Source organism: Callorhinus ursinus, unplaced genomic scaffold, assembly GCF_003265705.2.
Source record: "Callorhinus ursinus isolate GAN/ISIS: 27379988/994484 unplaced genomic scaffold, GSC_fseal_2.0 scaffold1, whole genome shotgun sequence".
Taxonomy (NCBI): domain Eukaryota; kingdom Metazoa; phylum Chordata; class Mammalia; order Carnivora; family Otariidae; genus Callorhinus; species Callorhinus ursinus.
In genome coordinates, this window is record NW_027397063.1 from 46665403 (window position 1) to 46691983 (window position 26581).

At 37.8% G+C, this 26581-nt stretch overlaps 1 protein-coding gene and 2 pseudogenes across 1 annotated transcript in view; all 3 read right to left on the reverse strand.

Moving 5' to 3' along the window:
• The window catches only part of MORC1 (MORC family CW-type zinc finger 1), a 182259-nt gene that overhangs the window by 76647 nt on the left and 79031 nt on the right, over nt 1-26581 (reverse strand). Inside the window, exons 14-16 of the mRNA XM_025866329.2 lie at nt 26249-26403; nt 3188-3316; nt 238-343 (exon numbers count right to left, since the gene is read on the reverse strand). Coding sequence (XP_025722114.2) covers nt 238-343; nt 3188-3316; nt 26249-26403 — 390 coding nt within the window. The remainder of the gene's footprint in view (nt 1-237; nt 344-3187; nt 3317-26248; nt 26404-26581) is intronic.
• Nucleotides 17847-18313, reverse strand: LOC112823464 (ERI1 exoribonuclease 3-like; annotated as a pseudogene).
• On the reverse strand, nt 23554-26385 carry LOC141372825 (large ribosomal subunit protein eL21-like; annotated as a pseudogene).

Here is a 26581-nt window from a genome sequence, read left to right on the forward strand (position 1 = left end):
AAGCACAGAGCTGCATATCCCAAAGTTTGCAAACAATTACACGCAGGTCTCCTTCATCTTGACGGGAAAGCACACTAATGAAGTATATTTCCACAGGTGGTAAGGAGCTAGAAAGAGTTCACAAGGATGACCGCTATTAAGCTAAAGTGTATCTATCGCTGACATTTCCAGTTTCACACAAATGCATTTTGGGAATTAAAAATAGATAACGAATTTTAGAAAACTATCAAAAACTACCTGTTTTCCAAGGGGTTAGGATTATTAGCACAAATCCAGAGGTCAAAAAATTCTTTTTCCTGGTAAGTAACAGAAGAAGGCAAGATTCTCCATTTAAGGCAAAGATCTGGTAATGAAAACAAAATCACACACAAGAAAGAGCACAGTCAGAAGTGAACATAGCAAGTAACGTGTCTGACTGCACACACCCAAACGATGACGTATCTTTCAATCCAGAGACAAGTGAATCCATAACCATGCACCTTTACATCTGATGGCACACCTAGTCTAGGATTCTACGAGCTACCCGGAGACACCACCAATGAATTGTTGTTATTAGTGTTGTTGTTATTGCTTAAGTTCTTTCCAGTTGGTTCCTGCTCCTTTCAGCCAGAAGAATGTTGGTTAGGTCCCTCCCCATCTCTTCCTGAACCACAGGAAGACTTCTAGTGACTCGACTCTTCCATTTTCTCCAACCTACAATCCCTCTGTTGCCAACACTGCTTTCCATCTCCAACCACTTGACTAACATAACGAGCAAAATCAAGCTCTCTGAACCATTCACACAGTTCCTCGCTCTGCACCTCTCTCCTGCTCTTACCCCACCCTCCAGCCTACGATTTCTGACTTCTTTTGTCTATTTCCTCCTTTCATTCCTTCCCTGCCTGTAGAACCAAGGCACTCCAGTCTCAAGGCTATTCTCAACTCTAATCCTGAATTCTATCCACATACACAGCTACTGGTTCTTAGGTAAACATTCTCTCTGTTCATCTAAGATCGAGGCAGTATGCACATTGGTTCAGAACACACAGTGCTGAAGTCACAGTAGCTAAGAACTGGAATAGCTCTACCAGTTACTACCTCTATGATCTTGAACAAAGTACTCCTCTATGCTTCAGTATCATCATCTGTAAAAAGAGATTAATATTAGCACTTACCTAAAGGGAACGTTGAGGATTAAATGACATAATAATGATAAAAGCCAACATTGCTAGGCATTATTTATGACGGTAAATTTTATGTGTCAGTTCGACTGGTCCATGGGTTACCCAGATATCTGGTCAAACTTTATTCTGAGTGTGTCTGTGAGGGTGTTTTGGATGAGAATATTTGCACTGATAGACTCAGTAAAGATTACCCTCCCTAACACGGATGGGCCTTATCCAATCAGTTGAAGTCCTGAAGAGACACAAAAAGGCTTACTGTCCTGTAAGTAAGAAGAAACTTTTCCTTCCTGACTGTCTTGAGCTGAGACATCAATTTTTTTTTTCTGCCTTCAGACTCAAACCAAAGGATCAGCTCTTCCTGAGCATCAAGCCTGTCAACATTCAGGCTGGAACATCATCACTGGGTCTCCCAGTTCTCAGGTCTTCAGACTCAAACCAGAATTCAGCCAGTGGCTCTCCTGGGTCTCCAGCTTGCTGACTGCAGGTCTCTGGACTCTTTAGCTTCCTTAATCACGTAAACCAATTTCCCAGAATTAATATCTATCCGTCCATCCTATTACTTCTGTTTCTCTAGAAAATCCTAATACACCATCCTAAGCACTTAGTAAACTTTACATGTGTTAATTCATTTTTTCACAAAGCTGTATGATGTAGCTACAAATACTAACCCCATTTCATAAGTCTGAAAACTGAGACTTAAAGAAGTTAGGGAATCTGCCCAATTTCATACAGCTTTCAGATACTGGAGATTGGATTCTGGCAGTACCTTGCACACATCAAACACACAGTAACTTTTAGCCTTTATTGTTATCATCCAATAGGTTGTTGCATATAGTCATCAATTTCCTCAATTATTCCTTCTAAATGTCTGGCGTGCAGGTTCTTCTGAAATTGCACAGCCATGACTTTCTTTGGACTTGTACAATTTCTCCCCTGGCTCCTGGATGATGCCAGTAATCTCCTCACAGGTCTGACCTCAACCATTGCGCTAGCCCTCCTCCAAATCATCCTGCACTGAGCAGCCAGAACTACCTTACTACAAGTTACATATGACGCTCAGGTCCCCTTTGGACCACCCCAGGGACAAGGTGGGACAGGTGTTCCCTGGGCACTGTGTAAATAACTACTATTGTGTGCTTTTTTGTTTGCCTGGTTGCCTTCCCCCTGGATGGCACATTCCTTGCAGACAGCAGAGAATGTCTTTAATTCTCTAACCCTTTATATGGTGGCTAGAAGATGTATCGGAGGCACACAATCATAAGTGCTAAATGCTTGAATGATGTTCTCCTACTGAAAAACTCCCAAAGCCTTGTCATTACTTATCAAAGGAAAAACTCCTTACTCTGGCATTCGAGGCCCTCTAATAGGTTTACTCAACCTAAACACTCTTGTCTTTTATTACTCATTCATCATTCATCCAGTAGTCAATTACTAAGTACTATATATTTAACACAGTGCTAGGTATTAAAATAAAAAAATAACTGTGTCTATTATTCTATCACAAAAATTTTAGCTGAAGTGTACACTTGATATTAACACACATTCCCCACTACATCTCTGCCTCTCAAAATTCTACCTCGAGAGACATAGAGGAAGATGGTGGCAGAGCTGAAGGAGTACAGGCTCACCTCGTCCCACGAAGACAGCTAGATGACCATCACAACATCCTAAATACCCCAGACATAGACCTGAAGACGGGCAGGACAAACTCCACAACTAAAGGGAGAGAAACAGCCATATCGAAGAAGGTACCTCTATCATGAAGTCTGGCCTCAACTCGCACCACCTCCCTTTTATTGAAACCTCAAATAACTTTATGCCTCTTTGACCCCATTTACCTAATTTTAATCTCTATTACAAGTAGTTTCATGCATTTCTGAACCTTTCCTGGACCCTAATCTCCTTGAAAGCAAGCACCCTGTGCTACCCACCTCTGTCTCACTCACAACCCATTTTTTAGCACAATGACTTGCTATTGGGAACTCACTAAATGTTTGCTGATTGGAATGGAATTCAACACTCACCACACTGAATGATGGATGGGACGGCCATGGCTTGTCGTCTTTGGTACTGAACAGAACCTAAAGATTTCTCCATGTCCTTGTCATTCTGATAGCCAAATTCATTCCAAAACAATGTTAGATTTCTATTACCTTAAAAAAAAAGTAGGCAAAAAATAATAAAAGAAAGTTAAATCAACAAGATCAGGATGATAAGCAAAGTTTGAGTATAAGCACATGTATATACAATATGATCTCAACTATGTAAAAACTACTACGTATACAGAAATAAGAAACAAAAATATTAATATTAGTTTTCTCTGAGTATGGGTGAAATTTGTCTTCTGCTTTATACTTGCATTTTCCAAACTGTATATATATTATGACTGCAGTATTTTTATAACAAAATTAAACATAATAGTAGTTATAAAAATATATACATATTGTAACAAACTACATTGACATTTAAAACTTTTTTCTTAAATACTCCCAGAAGCAATTGTACTGATTAAACTTAAAGGCCACCCTTCAGACTATTGATACAGATATTTATCATCTTGTCTCACAGCCAGTTTCTTCGCTGTTATTTTATCTCTAGTCCCTTTCCTGCCAGTGTTTTATGCCCTACCCTTGCCCCAGATTCTAAACTCGCTCCTTGCTTAGAAACGGCACTTGTCATGGAGGACCGCTAGGAGTCCTTCGTAAGAGGCTGTGCTCCTATCCTTTGATCCAGCAATTGCGCTGCTGAGACTCTTCCCTACAAACATACAAAACAAAGACTATATATATCACAACACTGAACAGAAAAAGAAAAGAAAAGGAAACAACATAAAAAACTGAAACAGGAAACTGATAAATTCTATTTCCAAACAAGGGACACTAGGCAACCTTTAAAACAGGTTTAGAGCTAAATGCATAGTGTGTCAAGACCTCTTAGAGTTTTATAATACTTTTTTTTAAATATGAAACAAAAAGAAACAAACAAAAAGATATGAAACAGAATACCTACTATAGTCATTTTTATAATTTATAAAAAGTTTATACATATACAATTTTGATGGATATGTCTTCCTATTCCTGAAAGGAAATAACAGAAAGTTTTAAGAGTAGATGCCATTGGAAAGAAGGAGAGAAATTGAGAAGGTGGGGGGAAGACACTTCCACTTTCATTTTCAACCTTTTGAACACTTAGAATACTTTTACATGTACACGTATTACTTTAAAAACATTTTTTTTAAGGAAAAGAAACCAAGTTTACCATTCTGTCCAATATGATAACCACCAGCCACATGTGGCTACTGAGTACTTGAAAGATGGCGGATATAAAACATTTCACCAATGTACAAAGTCAAACAGTGAGAATCTAACATACACACCTTGGAAATAAAATATATGCAGTAGGGCCAGCCTTCCATCAACCTTAACATATGACTGAATAATCCATGCAAACTACAAATAAACATCCTCATACTTTACTATTCCTGTTAAAATTTAGGTTCAGAATGCTATGTGCCATTAAGACAAGCAAGGAAGGAACTCCGTCTTCAAAAAGAAGTATGAAATTGGGCCAGGCTGAAAACGGCCCTCACAAATTCCCAACTCTCCTACCTTGTCTCTTCACAAAACTCCTAGCAGCTCTCACCTCAAATTTCCCTTTGGACTCTGCTTTTTGGGCTTCTCTCAACTCAAACTCTTGGCTTTCAGCCAATTGCTCAGCATTCAGTCTTGGCCCATCCCAGACTCTACTTCTTCACTGCACACCAGACCCTGAAATATTCTTTGGTGTCTGGACAGGGTTTGTGAAACCTCATTCTCTGATTTCCACATGAACTACTCAGTTCTTACTATGTCAAAGTAAGAGGTGTTGCAGATTAAAGTCAGGTGGTTTGGACTGCTGTCTCTGCCACACATTAGTTGTAGAACTACTGAATTTTCTTATCATAAAGTGTTTATAAAAACTTGCCTTACAGGGTTATCATAAAGAATAAATGTGAAGGTGTATTAAAAACTATAATACTCTGAAGAAATTTAAGTTGCTGCTGTATTACATTTATCCTCTCTCTAAATATTGCTTCCCCAAGGATACTGTACCTTTTCAAAGGAGGAACTGCGCTTTATAACTTTGCATGCCCTCAACATGGAGCTCAGCATCCTGCACGTAATAAGCCCTCAAAAAAAGTTGCTCCTAATCTTGACAAAATACCTTATTAACGTGCTGTGTGGGTTAAAATGAAGGTGAAATCATGTCTCTCCATGAAACATTAACTAAACACACTTAACACAACCCACTTAACTTCTCAAACAAATATAAACTGTGAACCCCAACATAAACACCTTAAGGGCGGTAAAACTACTAGGATGTTAGAAACAGGCACATACCTCTCAAGGGTGGGATGACCTCTGCTCTGTGATCACACCACTCTTTAACGCTTACGCATTACATTTTAGTTTACTTTATGCCTATTTTTCCCTCTAGATAGTGAAATCCTTTAAGACAGTGGCTATGTTAGGATCTTGTTTTTCAGAGGCTGACACACAGAGCTTAATGTTTACTTGTAAGACTAAATAATACCAAAGAATGACTGGCTATCAAAGCAGAAGAGAGGATATTCAGTAGCCGAAATATCATGAGCAGACCTGATAAAAGATATTATACTATTCAAAGCAGGTATCAGGACAAAGAAAACAACCAGAATTATTCACTCTGGAGGTCAGAAACAGCTTTTCCTAACTGTCAAGAGAAATTCAACTTTGTTTCTCCAGATAGAAACTACTCCAACATGCACAACTTACATGTTATTAAAACAAATTTCCAAGGACTGGCCCGGGAAGACTAGGCAGATGTTTAAGCAAGCCAGAGGGATAACAGCAGGAGGAAACACATCGTGCCAGATTCTATTTTCTTTTATGTGTTACTCAGTCTGTAGACATTTATACAAGATACCCTGAAAAAAGTTCCTCCCATATAAGGGAACCTCCACCAAGCTATCAGTGGATTTTTCAGCAGAAACCTTGTAAATCAAGAGAGTGTGGGATGATATAATCAAAGTGCTAAAAAAACAACAACAAGAACACCACCACCTGCCAACCCAGAATAATTTACCCGGCAAAGATGTCCTTCAGAAATTAAGGAGAAAAAGAATTTCCCCAAAAAACCTAGGGTTTTTCATTACCACTAGACCTACCTTACAAGAAATGCTACAGGGAATTCTTTAAGCTGAAATGAAAGGATACTAATTAGTAACTTGAAAACATGAAAATATAAAATTTACTGGTAAAGGTAAATATATAGTCAGATTCAGAATACTCTAGTATTATAACAGTGGTGTATAAATCATTTAACCGTAGCATAAAGGTTAAGACAAAAGTATTAAAAATAAGTATAGCTATAATAATTTCTTAGTGGATTTACAATATTAAAATGTGAATTCTAAATTGTGAAATAAAAAAACAAAGAATGTTTGTGGGGAAAGGGAGTAACAAGGTAGAGATTTTGTCTGAGATCAAAGTTAACCTGTCATAAGCTTAAAACAGACTGTTATAACTAAAGCATGTTTTATGCAAGCCTCATAGTAACCACAAAGCAAAACCTAGGATAAACAAAAGTAAAGCAAAACAAACAATAAAGCAAAACAAAAGATAAAGAGACAGGATTCACAGCATTACACTACAGAAAATCATCATATTGCAAAGGAAGACAACAAGAAAGGAAGAAACAAAGGAACTAAAAAACAGCAATTAAAACAATAAGATGGCAATAATAAGTCCTTATCCATCAATAATTATGTTAAATGTAAATGGATTATATTCTCTAATCAAAAACATAAAGTGGCTGAGTGGATTAAAAAAAACAAGACCCAACTATATATTGACTATAAGATATTCACTTCAGTTTTAAGGATATAAATAAGCTCAAAATGAAGGGATGGAAAAAGATAACCTATGCAAATAGAAACTGAAAGAAAGCAAGGATAGCTATACTGGTATCAGACAAATACGCTTTAACCCAAAAAGTGCAACAAGAGACAAAGGAAGTCATTATATAATGGTAAAGGAGTCAATTCATCAAGAGGAAATAACAATTATAGATATAGATAGATAGATATAAATATATCTATATAAATATATCTATATATCTAGATATATAAATATATCTATATATCTAGATATAAATATATTTATATAAATATAAATATAGATATATTTATATCTATCTATCTAGATATATTTATATCTAGATAGATAGATAGATATATTTATATCTATCTATCTATACATCCAACATCAGAGCACCTAAATATATTAAACAAATATTGACAAATCTGAAGGCAGAAATAAATGAAAATACAATAATAGTAGGAGACTTCATTACCTCACTTTCAATAATGGACAGATTAACCAGAGAAAAATTATAAGGAAATAATGTACATGAACCATACTTTAGAGCAAATGGATCTAATAGACACACAGTATTTCACCCAGTAGCAGTAGCATACACATTCTTCTCAAACACATGTGGGACATTCTCCAGGATGGATCATGTTAGATCACAAACAAGTCTTAACAAATTGACAAATATTAAAATCATTATCAAATATCTTTTCTGACTATAGTAGTATAAACTAGAAATTAGTAATAGGAGAAAAGATGAAAAATTCAAAAACAGGTAAAAGTTAAACAATATACTCTTAAATAACCAAAGGGTCAAAGAGAAAATCAAAAGAGAAATTTAAAAATATATTGAGATAAATGAAAATAGAAACAGCATACCAAAATTTAACAGATGCAATAAAAGCAGTTCTAAGAGGAGAGTTCATAGTGATAAATATATTAAAAAACAAGAAAGATCGCAAATAAACAATCTTTCCACCTCAAGGAGCTAGAAAAAGAACAAATGAAGCCCAAACTTAGAAGAAGGAAGAAAATAGCCAGTATCAGTAGAAATAAATAAAAAAGAGAACAGAAAAACAATAGAAAAGATCAATGATACTAAAAACTGCTTTTTGAAAATATAAACAAAATTGACAAACCCTTAATTAAACTAAGAAAAAGAGTGAAGACTCAAAATCAGAAACCAAAGAAGACACATTACAACTGCTACCCCAGAAATACAAAAGATAAGAGACTACTCTGAATAATTATATGCCAACAAATTGCCTAATCTAGAAGGGGTAATTTCCTAAAAACATACAAATGTATAAGACTGAATTATGAAGAAATAGAAAATCTGAAAAACCTGTAACTAGTAAGAAGATTTAATCAAGAATCAAAAGTTTCCCAACAAAGAAAACCTCAGGACCAGATGGCTTCACTGGTGAATTCTATCAAACATTTAAATAACAATTAATGCCTATCCTTCTCAAACTCTTCCAAAAAATTGAAGAGGAGGGCACATTTCCAAACTCATCTTACAAAGCCAACATTATTTTGACTCCAAATCCAGATGAGGACACCACAAGAAAAGTACAGGCTAGTATCACCAATGAATACAGATGGAAAACTCCTCAAAATAATACAAGCAAATAATATTTAACAGCACACACAAAAAAAGGATCATAAGCTATGATCAAGCGGGATCTATCCCTGGATGAGATGATGGTTCCACATACACAAATCAACAAATGCAATACACCACATTAATGGAAGGAAAGATAAAAAAACATATGATCATCCCAATACATATAGAAAGGACATCTGAGGACAACTACATGCAAAAGAATGCAACTTACACCATATACAAAAAACAACTCAAAATGAATTACAAACTTAAATGTAAGACCAAAACCCATAAAACTCCTGGAAGAAAACATAGGCAGTTGCTCTTGAACATCAGTCTGAGCAGTATTTTTTTGGATCTTCTCTGGCAAAGGGCAACAAAAGCAAAAACTTAACAAAAGGGACTACATCAAACTAAACAGCTTTGCACAGCAAAGAAAACCATCAACAAAACAAAAAGGTAATCTACTGAATGGGAGAAGATATCTGCAAATGACATATAGCCAATAAGGGTTAATATCAAAAATATTCCACAAAAGATCCCAAATAGCTTTTTCCGCCATCTTGGAGTCTGTGGAGGCCTGCTGGGAACAGGACTCCTATAGCACCAAATAGTGTCTGGAAGGCTGTGGTCCAAGGCCATTTTTGCTGGCTTTAAGCGGGGTCTCTAGAACCAGAAGGAGCATACAGCTCTTCTTAAAATCGAAGGTGTTTATGCTCGAGATGAAACAGAATTCTATCTAGGCAAGAGATGTGCTTATGTGTACAAAGCAAAGAACAACACAGTGACTCCTGGTGGCAAACCAAACAAAAACCAGAGTAATCTGGGGAAAAGTAACTCGTGCTCATGGAAACAGTGGCATGGTTCGTGCCAAATTCCGAAGCAACCTTCCTGCTAAAGCCATTGGCCACAGAATCCGTGTGATGCTGTACCCCTCAAGGATTTAAATTTATGAAAAGTAAATAAAGGTGTAGAAAAAAAAAAAAATCCCAAATAGCCAAAGCAATCTTGAAAAAGAAAACAAAGTGGGAGGCATCACAATTCTGGACTTCCAGCTACATTTCAAAGCTGTAGTCATCAAGACAGTGTGGTACTGAAACAAAAAAAAAAAGACACATCAATGGAACAGAATAGAAAACCCAGTAATGGACCCACAACTATACGATCAACTAATTTTTAACAAAGCAGGAGAGAATATCCAATGGAAAAAAGACAGTCTCTTCAACAAATGGTGTTGGGAAAACTGGACAGCAACATGCAGGAGAATGAAACTGGACAAATTTCTTATAGCATACACAAAAACAAATTCAAAATAGATGAAAGACCTAAATGTGAGACAGGAAACCATCAAAATCCTAGAGGAGAACACAGGCAGCAACCTCTTTGACACTGGCCATAGCAACTTCTTACTAGACACATCTCGGGAGGCAAGAGAAACAAAAGCAAACATGAACTACTGGGACTTCATCAAGATAAAAAGCTTCTGCACAGTGAAGGAAACAATCAATAAAACTAAAAGGTAGCCTACAGAATGGGAGAAGATATTTACAAATGACATATCAGATAAAGGGTTAGCATCCAGAATCTATAAAGAACTTATCAAACTCAACATCCAAAAAACAAATAATCCAATTAAGAAATGGGCAGAAGACATGAATACACATTTCTCCAAAGAAGACATCCAGATGGCCAACAGACACATGAAAAGATGCTCAACATCACTCATCATCAGGAAAATACAAATCAATACCATCTCACACCTGTCAGAATGACTAAAATTAACAACACAGGAAACAACAGATGTTGGTGAGGATGCGAAGAAAGGGGAACCCTCTTACACTGTTGGTGGGAATGGAAACTGGTGCAGCTACTCTGGAGAACAGTATGGAAGTTCCTCAAAAAGTTAAAAATAGAACTACTCTACAACCTAGCAAATGCACTACTAGGTATTTCCCCAAGGGATACAAAATTACTGATTCAAAGGGGCACTGGAATTTTATAGCATCATTATCAACAATAGCCAAACTATGGAAAGAGCCCAAATGTCCACTGACTGATAAGTGGATAAAGAAGATGCAGTGTATATATATATATACAATGGAATATTACTCAGCCATATAAAAATAATGAAATCTTGCCATTTGCAAAATGTGGATGGAGCTAGAATGTGTTATGCTAAGCGAAATATGTCAGTCAGAGAAAGACAAATACCACATGACTTTACTCATATGTGGGATTTAAGAAACAAAACAGATGAACACAGGGGAAGAGAAAAAAAGGGGGAGCAAACCATAGGAGACTCTTAACTATAGAGAACAAACTGAGGGTTGCTCTAGGGTAGGTAGGCAGGGTATGGGCTAAATGGGTAATGGGTATTAAGGAGGGCACTTGTTGTGATGAGTACTGGGTGTTATGTAAATGATGAATCACTAAATTCTACTCCTGAAGCCAATATTACACTATACGTTAACTAACTAGAATTTAAATAGAACAAAACAAAAATATATAAAGAACTCACTCCGCTCAGTATTAGAAAAACCAAACTAATTAAAAAATGGGTAGATGACTTAAATACACATTTCTCCAAAGAAACACATATAGCCAACAGACACATGAAAAGATGCTCAACATCATTAATAATTAAGGAAATACAAATCAAAACCATATTAAGATATCACCTCATAACTGTCAGAATGACTATTATCGAAAAGACAAGAAATGACAGGTGTTGGTGAGGACGTGGAGAAAAGGGAGGCCTTGTGTCCGGTGAGTGGGAATGCAAAATGATGCATCCACCATGGAAAAAGTATGAAGTTTCATCAAAGAACTAAAAAACAGAACTATCGTATGATCCAGCAATTACACTTCTGGGAATTTACACTAATTTGAAAAGATATATGCATCCCTATGTTCATTACAGTATTATTTACTATAGCCAGGATATGGAAACAACCTAAGTGTCCATCAACAGATGAATGGATAAAGAAGATATGGTATACATATACAATGGAATATTACTAAACCATAAAAAAGAATGAAATTCTGTCATTTGTGACAATCTGGATGGGCCTAGATGATAGTAAGCTAAGTGAAATAAATCAGACAGAGAAAGAAAAATACCATATGATTTCACTTATATGTGAATCTAAAAAGCAAGACAAAATAGAAACAAACTCATAAATAGAGAACAATCTGGTAGTTGCCAGGGAAGATGAACAAAACAGCAGAAGAGAATTAAAAGGTACAATCTTGTAGGGGCGCCTGGGTGGCTCAGTCAGTTGAGCATCCAACTCTTGATTTTGGCTCAGGTCATGATCTCAGGGTTGTGGGATCGAGCCCCACATTGGGCTCCACACTCAGCAGGGAGGCTGCTTGAGGTTCTCTTTCTCCATCTCCCTCTGCCTCTTCCCACTATGCCCTCTCTCTAAAATAAATAAATGAATCTAAATAAATAAATAAATAGTGCAAACTTCCAGTTATAAAATAATAAGACATGGGGATACAATGTGCAATATAGAGAATATAGTTAATAATATGTAACAACTTTGTGTGATGACAGATGACAGCTAGATTTATCATGGTGAGCACTCAAAGTATGTATAAATGTTGAAACATGTTGTACACTTGAACTAATATAATAGTGTACGTCCACTACATGTCAGTTAAAAAAAGAACACTGACAAAATTCATTATATTTTTAAGATAAAAACTCTCAATGAATTAGGTATAGAAGGAATGTACCTCAACACAATGAAGGCCATTATGTCAAGCCCACAGCTAATATCATATTTAATAATGAAAAGTTAAAAGCTTTTCTTCAAGATCAGGAAAAAGACAAGGATGTCTACCCTCATCACTTCTATTCAACATTGCACTGGAAGTTCTAGTTAGAGCAATTAGATATGAAGAAAAATAAATAGCATCCAAATCAGGAAGGAAGAAGTAAAAAAAAATTCTGGTTTGCAGATGACATGATAGTATATATGGAAACCCTAAAGACTCCACCAAGAAAACTGCTAAAACTAATCAACGAATTCAGTAAAGACAAAGGATACAAAATCAACATACTAAAATCAGTTGCATTTCTGCCACTAACAATGAACTGTATGAAAGAGAAATTAGGAAAGCAATCTCATTTACAATAACATCAAAAACAGTAAAGTACTTAGGATTAAATTTAACCACAGAGATAAAAGTCCTATAGACTGAAAACAATAAGACACTGATGAAAGAAATTGAAAAGATACCAAATAAATGGAAAGATATCCTACATTCTTGGGTTGGATGAATTAGTATTTTTTAAATGTCCATACTACTCAAGAGCAATCTACAGATTCATTGCAAAAGAAGTACAAAAAACAATCTCCAAATTTGTATGGAACCACAGAAGACCCTGAAAAGCTAAAACTATCCTGAAAAAGAAGAAAAAAGCTGGAGGCATCACACTTCCTGATTTCAAAACATATTACAAAGCTATAGCAATTAAACAGTATGATAATGGCAAAAAACAAAAAAACAAAACAACAACAAAAAAAAAACAGACACATAGACCCATGGAAAAGAATAGAAAGCCCAGAAATGAACCCACTCATATATGGTCAACTAATCTTTGACAAGGGTACCAAGAACACACAATGGGGAAAGGACAGTCTCTTCAATATATGGTGCTGGAAAAATTGGATATCCACATGCAAAAATATGAAACTGGGCCCTATCTTACACCACTTATAAAATTAACTCAAAATGGATTAAAGTCTTAACTGTAAGTCCTGAAACCATAAAACTCATAGAAGAAAACAAGGAAAAAGCTTCTTGACACTGGTCTGTTTTGGATATGACATCAAAAGCACAGGTAACAAAAGCAAACAAACAATGACAAAAAAAAATCAAACAAAAAACAAGTGGGACTACATCAAACTGAAAAGCTTCTCCACAGCAAAGAAAACAATCAACAAAATGAAAAGGCAACATACAGAAGGAGGAAATATTTGCAAACCATATATCTGATAAAGGCTTAATATCTAAAATATGCAACTCACACAAGTCAACAGCAAAAAAAACAAAAACAAACAAAACTTACACTCTGATAATAAAATGAGCAAAGGACCTGAATAGACCATTGGCCAAAGGTACATGAAAAGTGCTAATCATCAGGGATATGTAAGTCAAAAGCACAATATCACTTCCCACCTGGTAGGATGGCTATTATCAAAAAGAGAAGAGATAACAAGTGTTGATGAGGATGTGGAGAAAAGGGAACCATCACGCACTGTTGGTGGGAATGTAAATTGGTACAACCATTATGGAAAACAGAATCAAGGTTTCTCAAAATACTAACAATAGAACTACTGTATGACCCAGATATCTTAAAGAGATACCTGCACTCTCATGTTCACTACAGCATTATTCAGAATAGCCAAGATACAGAAATATGGAACCTCTAGGTCCACTGATGGATGAATGGTTAAATATGATTAGATAATGGAATAGTATCCAGCCATAAAAAGTTGGACATCCTGCCATCTGCAACAGGAATGAACCCGAAAGCCATTATACTAAGGGAAATAAGCCAGAGAAAAACAAACACTGTATGGTATCATTCATACGTAGAAATCTAAAAAAATAAAGTTGAGCTCATAGAAACAGCAAGTAGAATGGTGGTTGTCAGTGGCTGTAGGGTAGGGGATATGGGGAGATGTTGGTCAAAGGGTACAGGCTTTCAATAATAAAGTGAATAAGTTCTGAAGATCTAATGTATGGCATGGCAACTATGACTGGTAGTACTGTATTGTATACTTGAAATTTGCTGAGAGTGGATCTTACACATTCTACCTCCACACATATGCAAAAAGATAACTGTATGAGGTGAAGGATGTGTTGATTAACCTGAATGTGGTTAAATATTTCACAATGCATATCAAGTCATCATGTGTACATTTTAAGTATATACCATTATTTTCTGTCAATTATATCCTAATAAAGCTGGAAAAAAATTATCTATCCCAGTCTGGCAAGAAATAGTAAAATTAATAATAATCATCCATTATATTAAGTTGGCTTTGGCTAATGGTGTGGTATGTAATTATGGACATTTGGTTATGTATATGGCTTTAATAACTGATGTTTTGTTAATGTTTTGTTAATGTCTTGATGAGGGTTTTTAAATTGCCCTTTCATCTGGAAATCAATTAAAAGAGGTAAAATTTCAAAATTTGAAAAGTACTTGGTTTATTTTTTTATTTCATTATGTTATGTTAATCACCATACATTACATCATTAGTCTTTGACGTAGTGTTCCATGATTCATTGTTTGTGTATAACACCCAGTGCTCCATGCAGTACGTGCCCTCTTTAATACCCATCACCAGGCTAACCCATCCCTCCACCCCCCTCCCCTCTAGAACCCTCAGTTTGTTTCTCAGAGTCCATAGTCTCTCATGATTGTCTCCCCCTCCAATTCCCCCCCTTCATTTTTCCCTTCCTGCTATCTTCTTCTTTTTTTAAACATTAATGTATTATTTGTTTCAGTACTTGTTTTTTTTTTAAAGATTTTATTTATTTATTTGACAGAGAGGAAACACAAGCGAGGGAGTGAGAGAGGGAGAAGTAGGCTTCCCTCTGAGCAGGGAACCCAATGTGGGGCTTGATCCCGGGACCCTGGGATCATGACCTGAGCCAAAGGCAGATGCTTAAGGACTGAGCCACCCAGGCACCCCGAAAACTACTTGATTTTTTAAAAAATATATCTTAAATATTTCCACCCACCTATAAAGAGTACTATGAAGATAACCCAAACTTTATTAATTCCAAAATTATATTAATATCCTCAAGGTATTCCGATCTAAAATTTCAGCTTTTGTAAACAGTCAAGATTATGAAAGAATACATATCTTGAGATTTTTGCTTGAATAATCAACAAGCCTGTTAAATTAGTAGAATAATCAGGGATTGATGCACACAGAATTAAAGTCTTAGTTTCTAGAACGAGTATCTGAGAAATGAAAATTTAATTTACCGCTAGCTATATATACTTTATTCAGAAGATTCCACATGTTTAAATTAATCTGATTAATTTTTTAGGAGCCTTTTAAAACTCGGTAAAAATAATGGGAACTGCTGCAATAACTTACTAAACATTTGCCAAACACCAGTAAATAAAAGAGCAGTTTACAAAGACCCTGCCTCCTAAAAGGAGAAGAAATGCAACACCCTCCTAGATGTCAGTTTCATATCTATTCATAGAATGTACAAAGACATCCAGCGAATCAATTAGCCAAGAGGAGAAGTAATAAAATTCAGTAATAAGTTACCAAAGCAAAGCTTTGATAGTTTCAATCAAAATAAGGAAGGCTAAAACAGTTATGAAATCAAAGTACCAGGAAAATCATAAGATGAAGGTGCTTAAATCAGGTCCCTGACTTCAGGTAGTTCTGCAACTAAATAGATGATTATAGTCTATTTTTAAAGATCTCCTGAGATAGAAATTACATATCCGTTCTCAGGGGATTATAAGTCATGCCTCCTGCTCTGTTGAAATTGTCCTGTTTATCATTACCCCTCATTCTTAGCCAAGCCAGACATCAGAACTTTCCTAAGCTGATCCATGTGTTATCACTGATCATTTATGTTTGTGATGGAGTCACTCAGTTAGAGATGGCAAACTGGTTTCAACCAACATGCCAACCCCAATCAGTTTGTAGTGAGACCTGTACACTCTTGAGGAGGATTGTGAAGCTAATGGGCACCTGATGAGAGCAGCTACAATAACCACTTCCCCAAGGACTTCAGTGCTGGTGAAGCTGCTCACAGCCCTATTCCTTCCCTTGGCTCCTGGGTGGAGTGGAGTGGGTTGGGCAAGTCACACTTCACCAGGATGGTCAGTGGCAGAAGTAGGTGAAAGCCACGGCCAGAATGTTTTCACTTCACTCTACTGTGAGCACAGCAAGCTCCAGGGCAAAGCTCCAGGAATCTGAGGAATTGGTCCAACTCCCTGGAAGTGTCAACTTCATTACCTCAACTGGCAACATAGCATCATTTTCTCTCGTTCCGTCTCAGTGGTTTCCCAGGAGAGGCTCCTTAAGCCGCAAAATAAGTTCCGAACCACTAACCCCCCTCCCTCTACCTGAGAAAATACATGACAAAAAAATAAACTGAATTCAGGAACACTTCTGTGTGATTCTAGATTTTACTAACCAACTACATCTATACATATTGGAAAAAATGTAGCATGTGTATGCATAAGGATTTTAGACAATTACTGGTAGATTCAAAGATTCCAAACCATACTCTAAGGTCCCCTAGGGCTGCCTGGCTCCCAGCTCAGAAAAAGGCCATTGTGTGTGCTGGACACTAGAAGGAAGAGCGTTAGGGGCCCCATGACAACAAACCTTCAAAAACAAAACTGACGAAAGTTAGGTTTCTTCTGTGTCTTCCCTCAGGAAGAAAGAAATTTTGCTTTCTTTTTTTAGGTTATATTTTTATTTACTCATTTTCACTGCTTTTCTTTGCATACCCTCAACTTTTCTAATTCCCTCTATAATGGGGAAATTAAAATTAGACATAATAATCTAAAGCATAGTCCTAGAATTCTGTGTCATTATGGGCAATTGCCTAGCTGGCCAGCTCACTCTCCCAAATATCTGGGTTAGCAAAGTTTATCCTTCTACCGGGACTTACTTTATTCAGATATACACAAAACCTGAGGACTTAATGTCCTCAGAAATCTAAAGATCCAAAGTTACTTTTTTTCCCCTCATTTCCCCGACTTCATTCAGTGGCACATTCACAGTGGAGTGGGGGAAGATACAAGATGGGGACTGATCTGTCCTGGAGTCCCAGGGGCACCACACACCATGCACTACGGATGGGAGGGGGTTCCAGGGGGCTCGGTGGCTCCAGCAGAAGCCTGTGTACCAGGGAGGAGGCAGTCAGTGCCTGGGTCCCCCTACAATGGGAGGGGCTAATACTGGACTGAGGGTGAGGGGCAGGGTTGGGGGCACGAAGTGTCTGCTCCAGAGGGTCTAAGTGGCCAAGCCCTTACCCAGGGCACAAGCTCACAGGGCAGGCTGGGGGACACTCTGGATGTAGGGCTGTGCCACTCTCCCATTTCCCCTCTTGTGAGGGAAAGGAGGGTTCTGGGCTGGGCCAAGCAGCTACCCTGGCTGGCCCCATCGTGTCCTCGGCCGATCAGAATGGTGATGTCTGCTTGACAATGAAGCCTTGATATGCCAAGTGTCTTCATGACGTTGGCGATGTTCTTACAATCATCAATGCCTGTGTCTTACAGGCTGAGGCCCTAGTTCATGTCTAGAAGTCCATTCTTGGGCCAGCAGCCCATGGTGAAGCTGCAAGCCTTTTTCAGATTAATCCACTGCTTGATGTAATCTGCCACTGGCAAACCCAAATACTGGCACTGGCCCAGGAGTGTGACTTTCAAGTCCCAGTCTCCACAGGTGACAAAAATTGACTTGACGTTTGGATGACTCTCTCCAGTACTTGCCGCAGGCTTAGCAGATTATCCACCATGCTTGAATAATCCCAGAGAGCTCTGGACAGAACGGAGTAAGGTGTGGATGCACTATGGGCTGGACATGACCAATCTCCATGATCTGACCATTTAGCTTCAGGAGGGAGAACTCGATGATTTCCTCCATGCACTCTGACCCTGGCCGATGCAATCTACTTCTGTTAATACAACTTATGTTTAATTCTGACTGCCCTGTTTCAAATTCAGTCATTAAGGTGCAACCTACTCTTCTTTACTAAGGCACACATAAGTGCACTGATAGAGTTTTGAGGTCTTGCTTCTGGTACGGCAGGGGAAATCAGACTCTAAGAATAAGACTGTAATTCCAGACAAAAGAAGGCTCCTAGGCTTTTTAGTATTTTATTTGCAATATAGGTAAGATCCTCTGAGATATTTTAGCATGAAAATTCATTGTAGATGTAAAAAATGTCATTATCATGATAATAATACAAGTGCAGTCAGAAAGAAAAGGAAGCATAAGTACTGTTAATGGTGATAATTTCAATTACCAGGTGAAAGCAGTGTAAATGGATAAAATTTAAGAATGTGATTTTTTTAAAAAACAGAAATCAATTCAATGAACTCCTGAACCATCCTGCTATTTGCAGAGAACTGGCATGAAGTAATGATTTTAAACAGAGTACATATTTATGCCATATAAGTCAGGTAAATGTCTATATCATTTTTATTATTTAATTTTACCTCTAATCAAGCTTTTATTCAATACAAGTTTTTTATCAGTATAGAGCTCTATGTTGTTTCTGTCAAACAGTAAAATACAAACTAACATAGGTGACCAAATGGAAGATGAAACAAGTTTTTCTTTTAGAAGTATTAAAGCTAATAAATTATAAAAATATGATAGAATCAAAAAAAATATGATAGAATCAGAATAGAAGATTTTGGGACTCCTAAGGAATCTGAGCATTGATCATTAACTGCTAATATCATTAAAAGAGAATCGGACAACCTGATGGTAGAACACAATACTACCTATGAAACATCTTGATAAAAAACAAATGAAAAAACACCAGGTCTGAATTTGGTCAAACTGTTAATCAATTTTACCAATTTGCAGAAAAATCAACAGAATGAAGGAACCTGTTAAACCACACCCAGTAAGGCAGCACGCAAAATTTAGAGCCTGTGAAAACTATGAAACAACCAGCCCAGTTTTTCCTACAAATAAATTGCAAGGAAAAACAAGGGGAAAAGAAATATGGGGATGGGTAAGGTGGGTGAGAAAGACCTTGAATTATATTATGACAGGAGATAATTGGAAATGTAACAACAGACTGGATATTTTATGGTATTAAGGAAGTATTGATAATTTTTTAAGTGTTATATTTGTACGGTGATTATGTTTTTTTTTTTTTAAGATTTTATTTATTTGAGAGAGAGAGACAGAGAGAGCAGGAGCACAAGCAGAGGGAGAGGGAGAAGCAGGCTCCCCGCCGAGCAGGGAGCCCGATGTGGGGCTCGATCCCAGGACCCTGGGATCACGACCTGAGCCGAAGGCAGACGCTTAACGACTGAGCCACCCAGGAATCCCTGCGATTATGTTTTTAAACAGAGTTCTTTCTTTTAAAAATACATGATAAATATATTTGATACAACTGTATAGTGTCTGGAATTTTCTTCATAATCTATCTAGTTGTCGAGGAGTAGGGGGAATATAGATGAAACCAGTTTTCCCAGGAGTTGAGAACTGTTGAGGTTGGATGATGGATTTACGGGTTTCATTATAATATTTTCTTTAATTCTGTCTAATTTCACAATTTCCCATATATATTAGTTTGCTAGGGCTGCCATAACAACAACAACAACAAAAACCAGACTGGGGGGCATAAACAATGGAAACTTATTTCCTCACATCATCTTTTCTCTGCGCATGCCCATCCCTAGATTCTCTCTATCCAAATCTCCTCTTCTTGTAAGGACACCAGTTGGACCAGATTAGGGCTCACTCTAACGGCCTCATTTTAACTTAATCACCTTTTGAAAGGCCCTGTCTCCAAATACAGTCACGTTCTGAGGTAATAAGGGTTAAGACTAAAACATACGAATTCTGACAAAACAATTCTGTCCGTAATACCAAAACTTCAAAATAAAACATAACATATAAGGGGCACCTGGGTGGCTCATTCAGTTAAGTGTCTGACTTCGGCTCGGGTCATGATCCCGGGGTCCTGGAACTGAGCCCTGGGTTGGCTCCATGCTCAGCGGGGAGCCTGCTTCTCCCTCTGCCTGCCACTCCCCCTGCTCGTGCTTTCTCTCTCTCTCTCTCATATAAATAAATAAAATCTTTTAAAAAAATAACATATAATATTGAAAATATATTTTTTAATGAAATAGAATACATAAAATCTGTAACTTCAAAGACTGAAAGAAGAGATATGAATTATTTCTTGACCTGCATCTCCAAATAAACTTGTCTCATAGTCTCACCTTTTAATATTTATATAGACCTCCTCACTCAATATGTATCCCTAGCAGAAATGTTGCATTTCATTTTTCTTGCATTGCCTTTCTGAGATCTCATAGACTGAAGCACATGATAAGAGAAACAATAGTTGTCATGAGTAGCTAGCTAACTGTAGCTATTAAAGTGTTATGGACTGAATGTCTGCATCCCCACTAAATTCATATGTTGAAATTTTATCCCCAGTGTGATGGTATTTGGAAGTGGGGTCCTTAGGAGGTAATTAGGTCATGTGAGTGGAGCCCTCACGATGGAATTAGTGCCCTTCCAAGAGGCCAGAGATCTAGCTCACTCTTGTTCTACCAGGTGAGGTTATAAGAAGTCATTAGTCTGCAAACTAGAAGACAGCTCTCACCAGAATCCGACCATACTGGGACTCTGATCTTGGACTTCCAGCCTCCAGAACTGTGAGAAAGGTATTTATGCTGTTCATTAGCCACCAGTTTACAGTATTTTGTTATAGCAGCCCAACCTAAGACGTAAAGCATTATCTAGTTTTTAAAAAAACTATTCATGTAACAAAATATTATCTCTCATTTTCAAAATTACACACAAACTGACAAATTGATGTGAGCAAGATGACAGCCTAACTAGGAAGATTTGTAACTGATTAATTTATTTATCCAGTATCCCATTTCAATCTCACCAGAAGTCGTCAGTTGAGGGCCAAGTGCTTGATTTTTCTATTCTATGCAATAGGATTTAAATGAAATCATAGAGAAAATACTGGCCAAACTTATCTGGAAAAACAGCATCTTAGTTAGAAGTCAATAAGAGATTCCTGAAAGGATGGGCCTAGTAAGGTGATAGCATTTAATAGGACTGAATGTATGATTCTAGTCTAGGGTCCAAAAACAATGGAAAAAAATATAAGAAATGTATGGCTTAACAAGAATACACATTAAAATTTTTATTAAGAATTTTAATTGGCAATAAGGACACTGAAAGTCAATAATGTGCTTACTGAGAGTTAATATAGCAGGTTGCATCAGTAGAATTACAACAACTTAAGAAGAAAGAGATGATGATTCCATTTTATTCAAGGCTGGGTTTCATCTGAAATTTTTATTTCTACGTGACCAGCACACTTTATAAAGTATTACATTAAAATGGCAAATATATTTAACACCCATCAAATGAAAAATAGCAACAGAACTTGGAAATGTTAGGATAAAATAAGGATGAAGAGAGACAGAAAGGTTGTCTTCAAATACCTGGGGGGCTGTCATTTGGAAAGGCTTTAGGCCTATCCTTCCTGACCCCAAGAGGGAAAAATTTTGTTGACCTGGCTAACTCCTCCTCATCCTTCAGGAAACATCACTTCCCCAAGGAGGCCTCTCTGGCTCCTGAGCACTGGCTTCTTCTCTGTTGGGCACCAATCCTATTTCTAATTGTCAAATGGTGTTAGCCTTGCTAGACCACAAACTCCCAGAGAGGGTGGACCATGTCTGATCCCTTAGCCCTATAACACGCTGTGCCTACCACAGGTGAATGAATGAAACAACGCGAGAAATAGATTTGACTTTGATATGGAAATGTATTTTTCTAATGCAGAAATTCACAGGCTAACTCAAGAAGTGGCAGTTTTTCTTTCACAGGAAACCCTCGTTCAGGCTTAAAATGGTGGTCCACTTGCCTGGGGCAGGAGTGGGTGAGGTAGGGATTAAAGTGTCAGGGGGGTGACCGGCTTATATGCTTTTAGCCTCCTTGCCCCCCTGAAGCCCTATCGTTTGATTTCTGCTAGGAGAGGTTATGCTTACTACGTCCCACATTTCACTTAGCACATCAGATATATTTTGATCCATTTTAGAAAATTTTAGTAATAAATTTCTATGTAATTCCTTCTGTTCAAACCCAAATTTCATTTGATGTTTTTTTTCTATCTTTTCCTTCTCCTTCTCTCCCTACTCCAGAAAGCTGATGATCAATATTTCCACTTCACTTTAAGAATGCACAAACCTTCAGGACGCCTGGGCGGCTCAGTCGGTTAAGCGTCTGCCTTCGGCTCAGGTCATGATCCCGGAGTCCCAGGATCGAGTCCCGCATCGGGCTCCCTGCTCAGCGGGGAGCCTGCTTCTCCCTCTGCCTCTCTCTCTCTCTCCCTCTCTCTGTCTCTCATGAATAAATAAAAAATAAAATCTTTAAAGAAAAAGAATGCACAAACCTTCAGGAAACATAGTAGCAGACAATGAGGTGAGGTCAGACTAAAGAGAAATACTTCTAAGGTTCTTAGCATCAACTGTGCCAAACATAAATGCAGATTTGATAAATGACACAAAGTCATTACTTCTCCATTTCCCTTTCTGTGGATTTGATTTTTACAAGGCCTCAATTTTCCATAGAAATGGATCAGATTTATAGCAAATACGAAGATTGCATCTTTTATTTATAAGGCAATAAACTACCCACATACTTTTCATTAAAACTGTGTGCCCTATAATACTGGTTTTTAGAGTCCTAGGCAAGCATTAGATAACTTTGGTTATTCCTGTGGGAATTAATACACAAAGTCTTTGAAGGTCTCAGCACAGTTCCTGAGACTACTGATTCTGACCTTGATTACTTGATTCCGTTCGTTAAGGAAGTTTTGGGATGAGGCTGTCATATATGTGAACAGATACACATGCTCGCTCTCCTATCTCACTCCCTGACTTCCTTCTTGAGGAACACCGTTTGTAAAAGTACCCCCAGCCTGGAATCAATTCATAGGCAATTATAAAACTAGGAAAACAACATGGTATTAATAATAATAATTAAAATACAAACCTAACTTTTTTTTTTTTTTGCTTTAAATATCTTGAGGCGGGGGGAAAGGACACCACACTTCTACTCAATTCAGAGAAATAATTTTTCAGTCTTGAGGTCTTTTATTTTCTTTACATTTATCATGCCATGACTTCCTAGGGATTGGGTTCCAGCAGTTCGGGTTCCTTTTCATCAGTTCTCACCAAGTGTGCTTCTCTGGGTGGGGCAGGCTGGCGCTTCTGTTGACCCCAAGTACCTTTCTCTTTGGCTTCCTTCTTTTTCTGATCATTTTCCTTCACCTGCTTCAGGACGCTGTCTCGGCTCCTTGAGTGTTTCATACGCTCAATGCACACATTAATTCTCTTGCCCTTGTTTGTTTACAACCATGCCAACAGCATGCTGAGTAACACTGTAGACTCTTCCAGTGTTGCCATGGTGACATTTGTGGGGCATTCCTTTTTGAACAGTGCCCATTCCCTTGACGTCCCCAATATCACCTTTCTTGTAGATTCCCATGTATGTGGCCAAAGGAACAACACCATGTTTTCTACAAGGCCTAGAGAACATATAGTGGGTACCTCTCCTCCTTCCCTTTGTGTTGGTCATTTTTGTCGAATTACTGGAAGCTGGCATTTCCAGCCAAAAGGCCAAACCAAATTTATTTTGAATCTTAGTATATCCACTGAGAAGTTTCTGAAAAAATTAGGTTGAGATAGGGATGAGGAGTTACAAAGAGGGGGGGAAGCAGGCAAGCGACACCCAAGAGTGGAGAGTACAGTTGTTAGGAGGGCACCCCCACACGAGGAAAAAGGGCTTCAAGAGAGTCCCCCCCAGAACAGTACTCAATACGACTGTCCTGAGGAAGTGTGGGCTGGATGGAGATCATTCCTATCACCTTGAAGTTTCATGACTCTTTCTGAGGTTACTCCTTATTGAAAGGATGAGCAAGACAAGGAAGGTCACAGAGAAAATATGAGGAGAATGGAGAAGTCACACAACTTTCAAATGCTTAATGTTTTTTCTTTTGTACTATCTCATGCTAGCATTTCAAGGTGAGAGGGTCGATCCTTGATTTATATCTCACTCTGCTTAGCCCTCTGTTTTCCATAGCTGTAAGCATAAACTGCCAAATAAGGTACTTGTTCCTACTTTCAGTATGACTTCAGACATGTCTATGAGAAAAAAAAGAATACATGTGGAAAAAGTCTGTCTATGCTAAGCAAGTATTACATGGATATACTCTTCAGAGCAGTGCTTCTCAAACTCAAACGTGCCTACAGATCACTGGCAATCTTGCTGACATACAGAGTGTAGGCCAGCAGGTCTGACATGCTGCATGTCTAACGAGCTCTCAGGTGATGCTGATGCTGCTCACTCTGAGTACATTTTAGACCATGACATGAAAACCCAGCTTTGGCAGGGAATCCGTGCCTGCACCTTCATTCCCACTCTTTTTTTTCTCCCCCGAGTTCCTGTACTCTTTCCTGTTTCACGGCTATAAGAAAATTTCAGTGCTGAGCTAAGTTGAGTACAAAAGAAAAGAAAATATTCTAAAATCACAACTTCAAGTAGAGCAGTAAGATTTAAGTTGTCTCAAGGGTAGAGACATAATTTTTGATATGCATGAATTATACATACTTCATGAAAATCATCGCACACAGTAGCCTATTTCTTTCCATAAATGAAGCCTTATGTCTGCATAACTTAAAGGAAGTTTATTTCATTAATGCACAGCACACCATCTCATTGTTCAGGTTATCTCTGGAGAATGAAGTGGTCCAAATAAGCCGAATTTTCCAGATAACTAAAGTTCATCTTAAGTTTCTGAATATATGGGCACCCTGCTCACCTGGGAGCCTGTTTCTCCCTCTCCCTCTGCTCCTCCCCACTGCTCACGCATTTTCTCTCTCTCTCATCAATAAATAAATAAATAAAATTTAAAAAGGGGGGGGCACCTAGGTGGCTCAGTCAGTTGAGCATCTTCAGCTCAGGTCATGACCCCAGCGTCCTGGGATCGAACCCTGCATGGGGCTCCCTGCTCAGCTGGAAGCCTGCTTCTCCCTCTCCCTTTGCTCCTCTCCCCTGCTCACACACTTGCATGCTCTCATAAATAAATAAATAAGATTTTTCTTAAAAGTTTCTGAATATATTTGTTTCAGTGATTTTTTAATCGAAATCTTCATTAACATATTCTAGACTTGTTAACCTTACAAAACAAGGTTTAACACACATCTACGATTATCCAGGGTCAACAATGATTATGCTACGGCATGACATAACAATGCTAGGGGAGCTTCTCAAGTCTGTATGGAACTATGTGCTCCTTCCCATACAGAAGAGTCTCGGAGTGGCCCCGTAGGCCTTCCTCAAGCAAACTTCTGCTTCCTTCCTCCATGATCAGCTCTCTTTCTACTGACTACCCTCTCTTACAGTTTCTAATCTGTTGCTTCATTTTTCACATAATATTCTGGGAAAGATTCTGAGACTGGCTCCTTTCTCATTTCTCTTATTTATTATTATTTTTAAAAGATCTTATTTGAGAGAGAGAGAGAGCACTTGACAGGGAGAGGGACAAACAGACTCCCCACTGAGCAGAGAGCCCAACATGGGACTCGATCCCAGGACCCTGGGATCATGACCTGAGCCAAAGGCAGACTCTTAACTGACTGAGCCACCCAGGCATCCATATTATTATTATTTTAATAAATAAAAGGAGCTCTCTTTCAGGGCTTTGGGCTACCAGTTGCTTAAATCAGTGCAATCATTCCAGCTTAAAGAAATCACACAAGTTGACTCTCGATTAAGTATCTCTTACTGTGACCATTGAATACTCACTGATTCCGGTGTCCTTACAGTACTGGACCAAGTACTGCCCCATGACCCTTAGTAGATGATTATACTCTTGGACATTGAGAAATTCCTGCTTATTATGGGATGGCTCCATGATCTCCAAGGGTATATTAACAATTCCAACCACGCCTGCACCAAGTCTGGGAAAATACATAAATACATAAGTAAATTCTGCAAAATTTAGCTAAGGAAAAAGAAAAAGCAAATATACCTTGGTCTTTTGAAATCGGTTTTTTGTTTGTCTGTTGTTTTTTGTTTTTTCTTTTAACAAATAAGCTGATTCACTTTGTCTAGACCATGTCAAAGTTTAACAAGTTA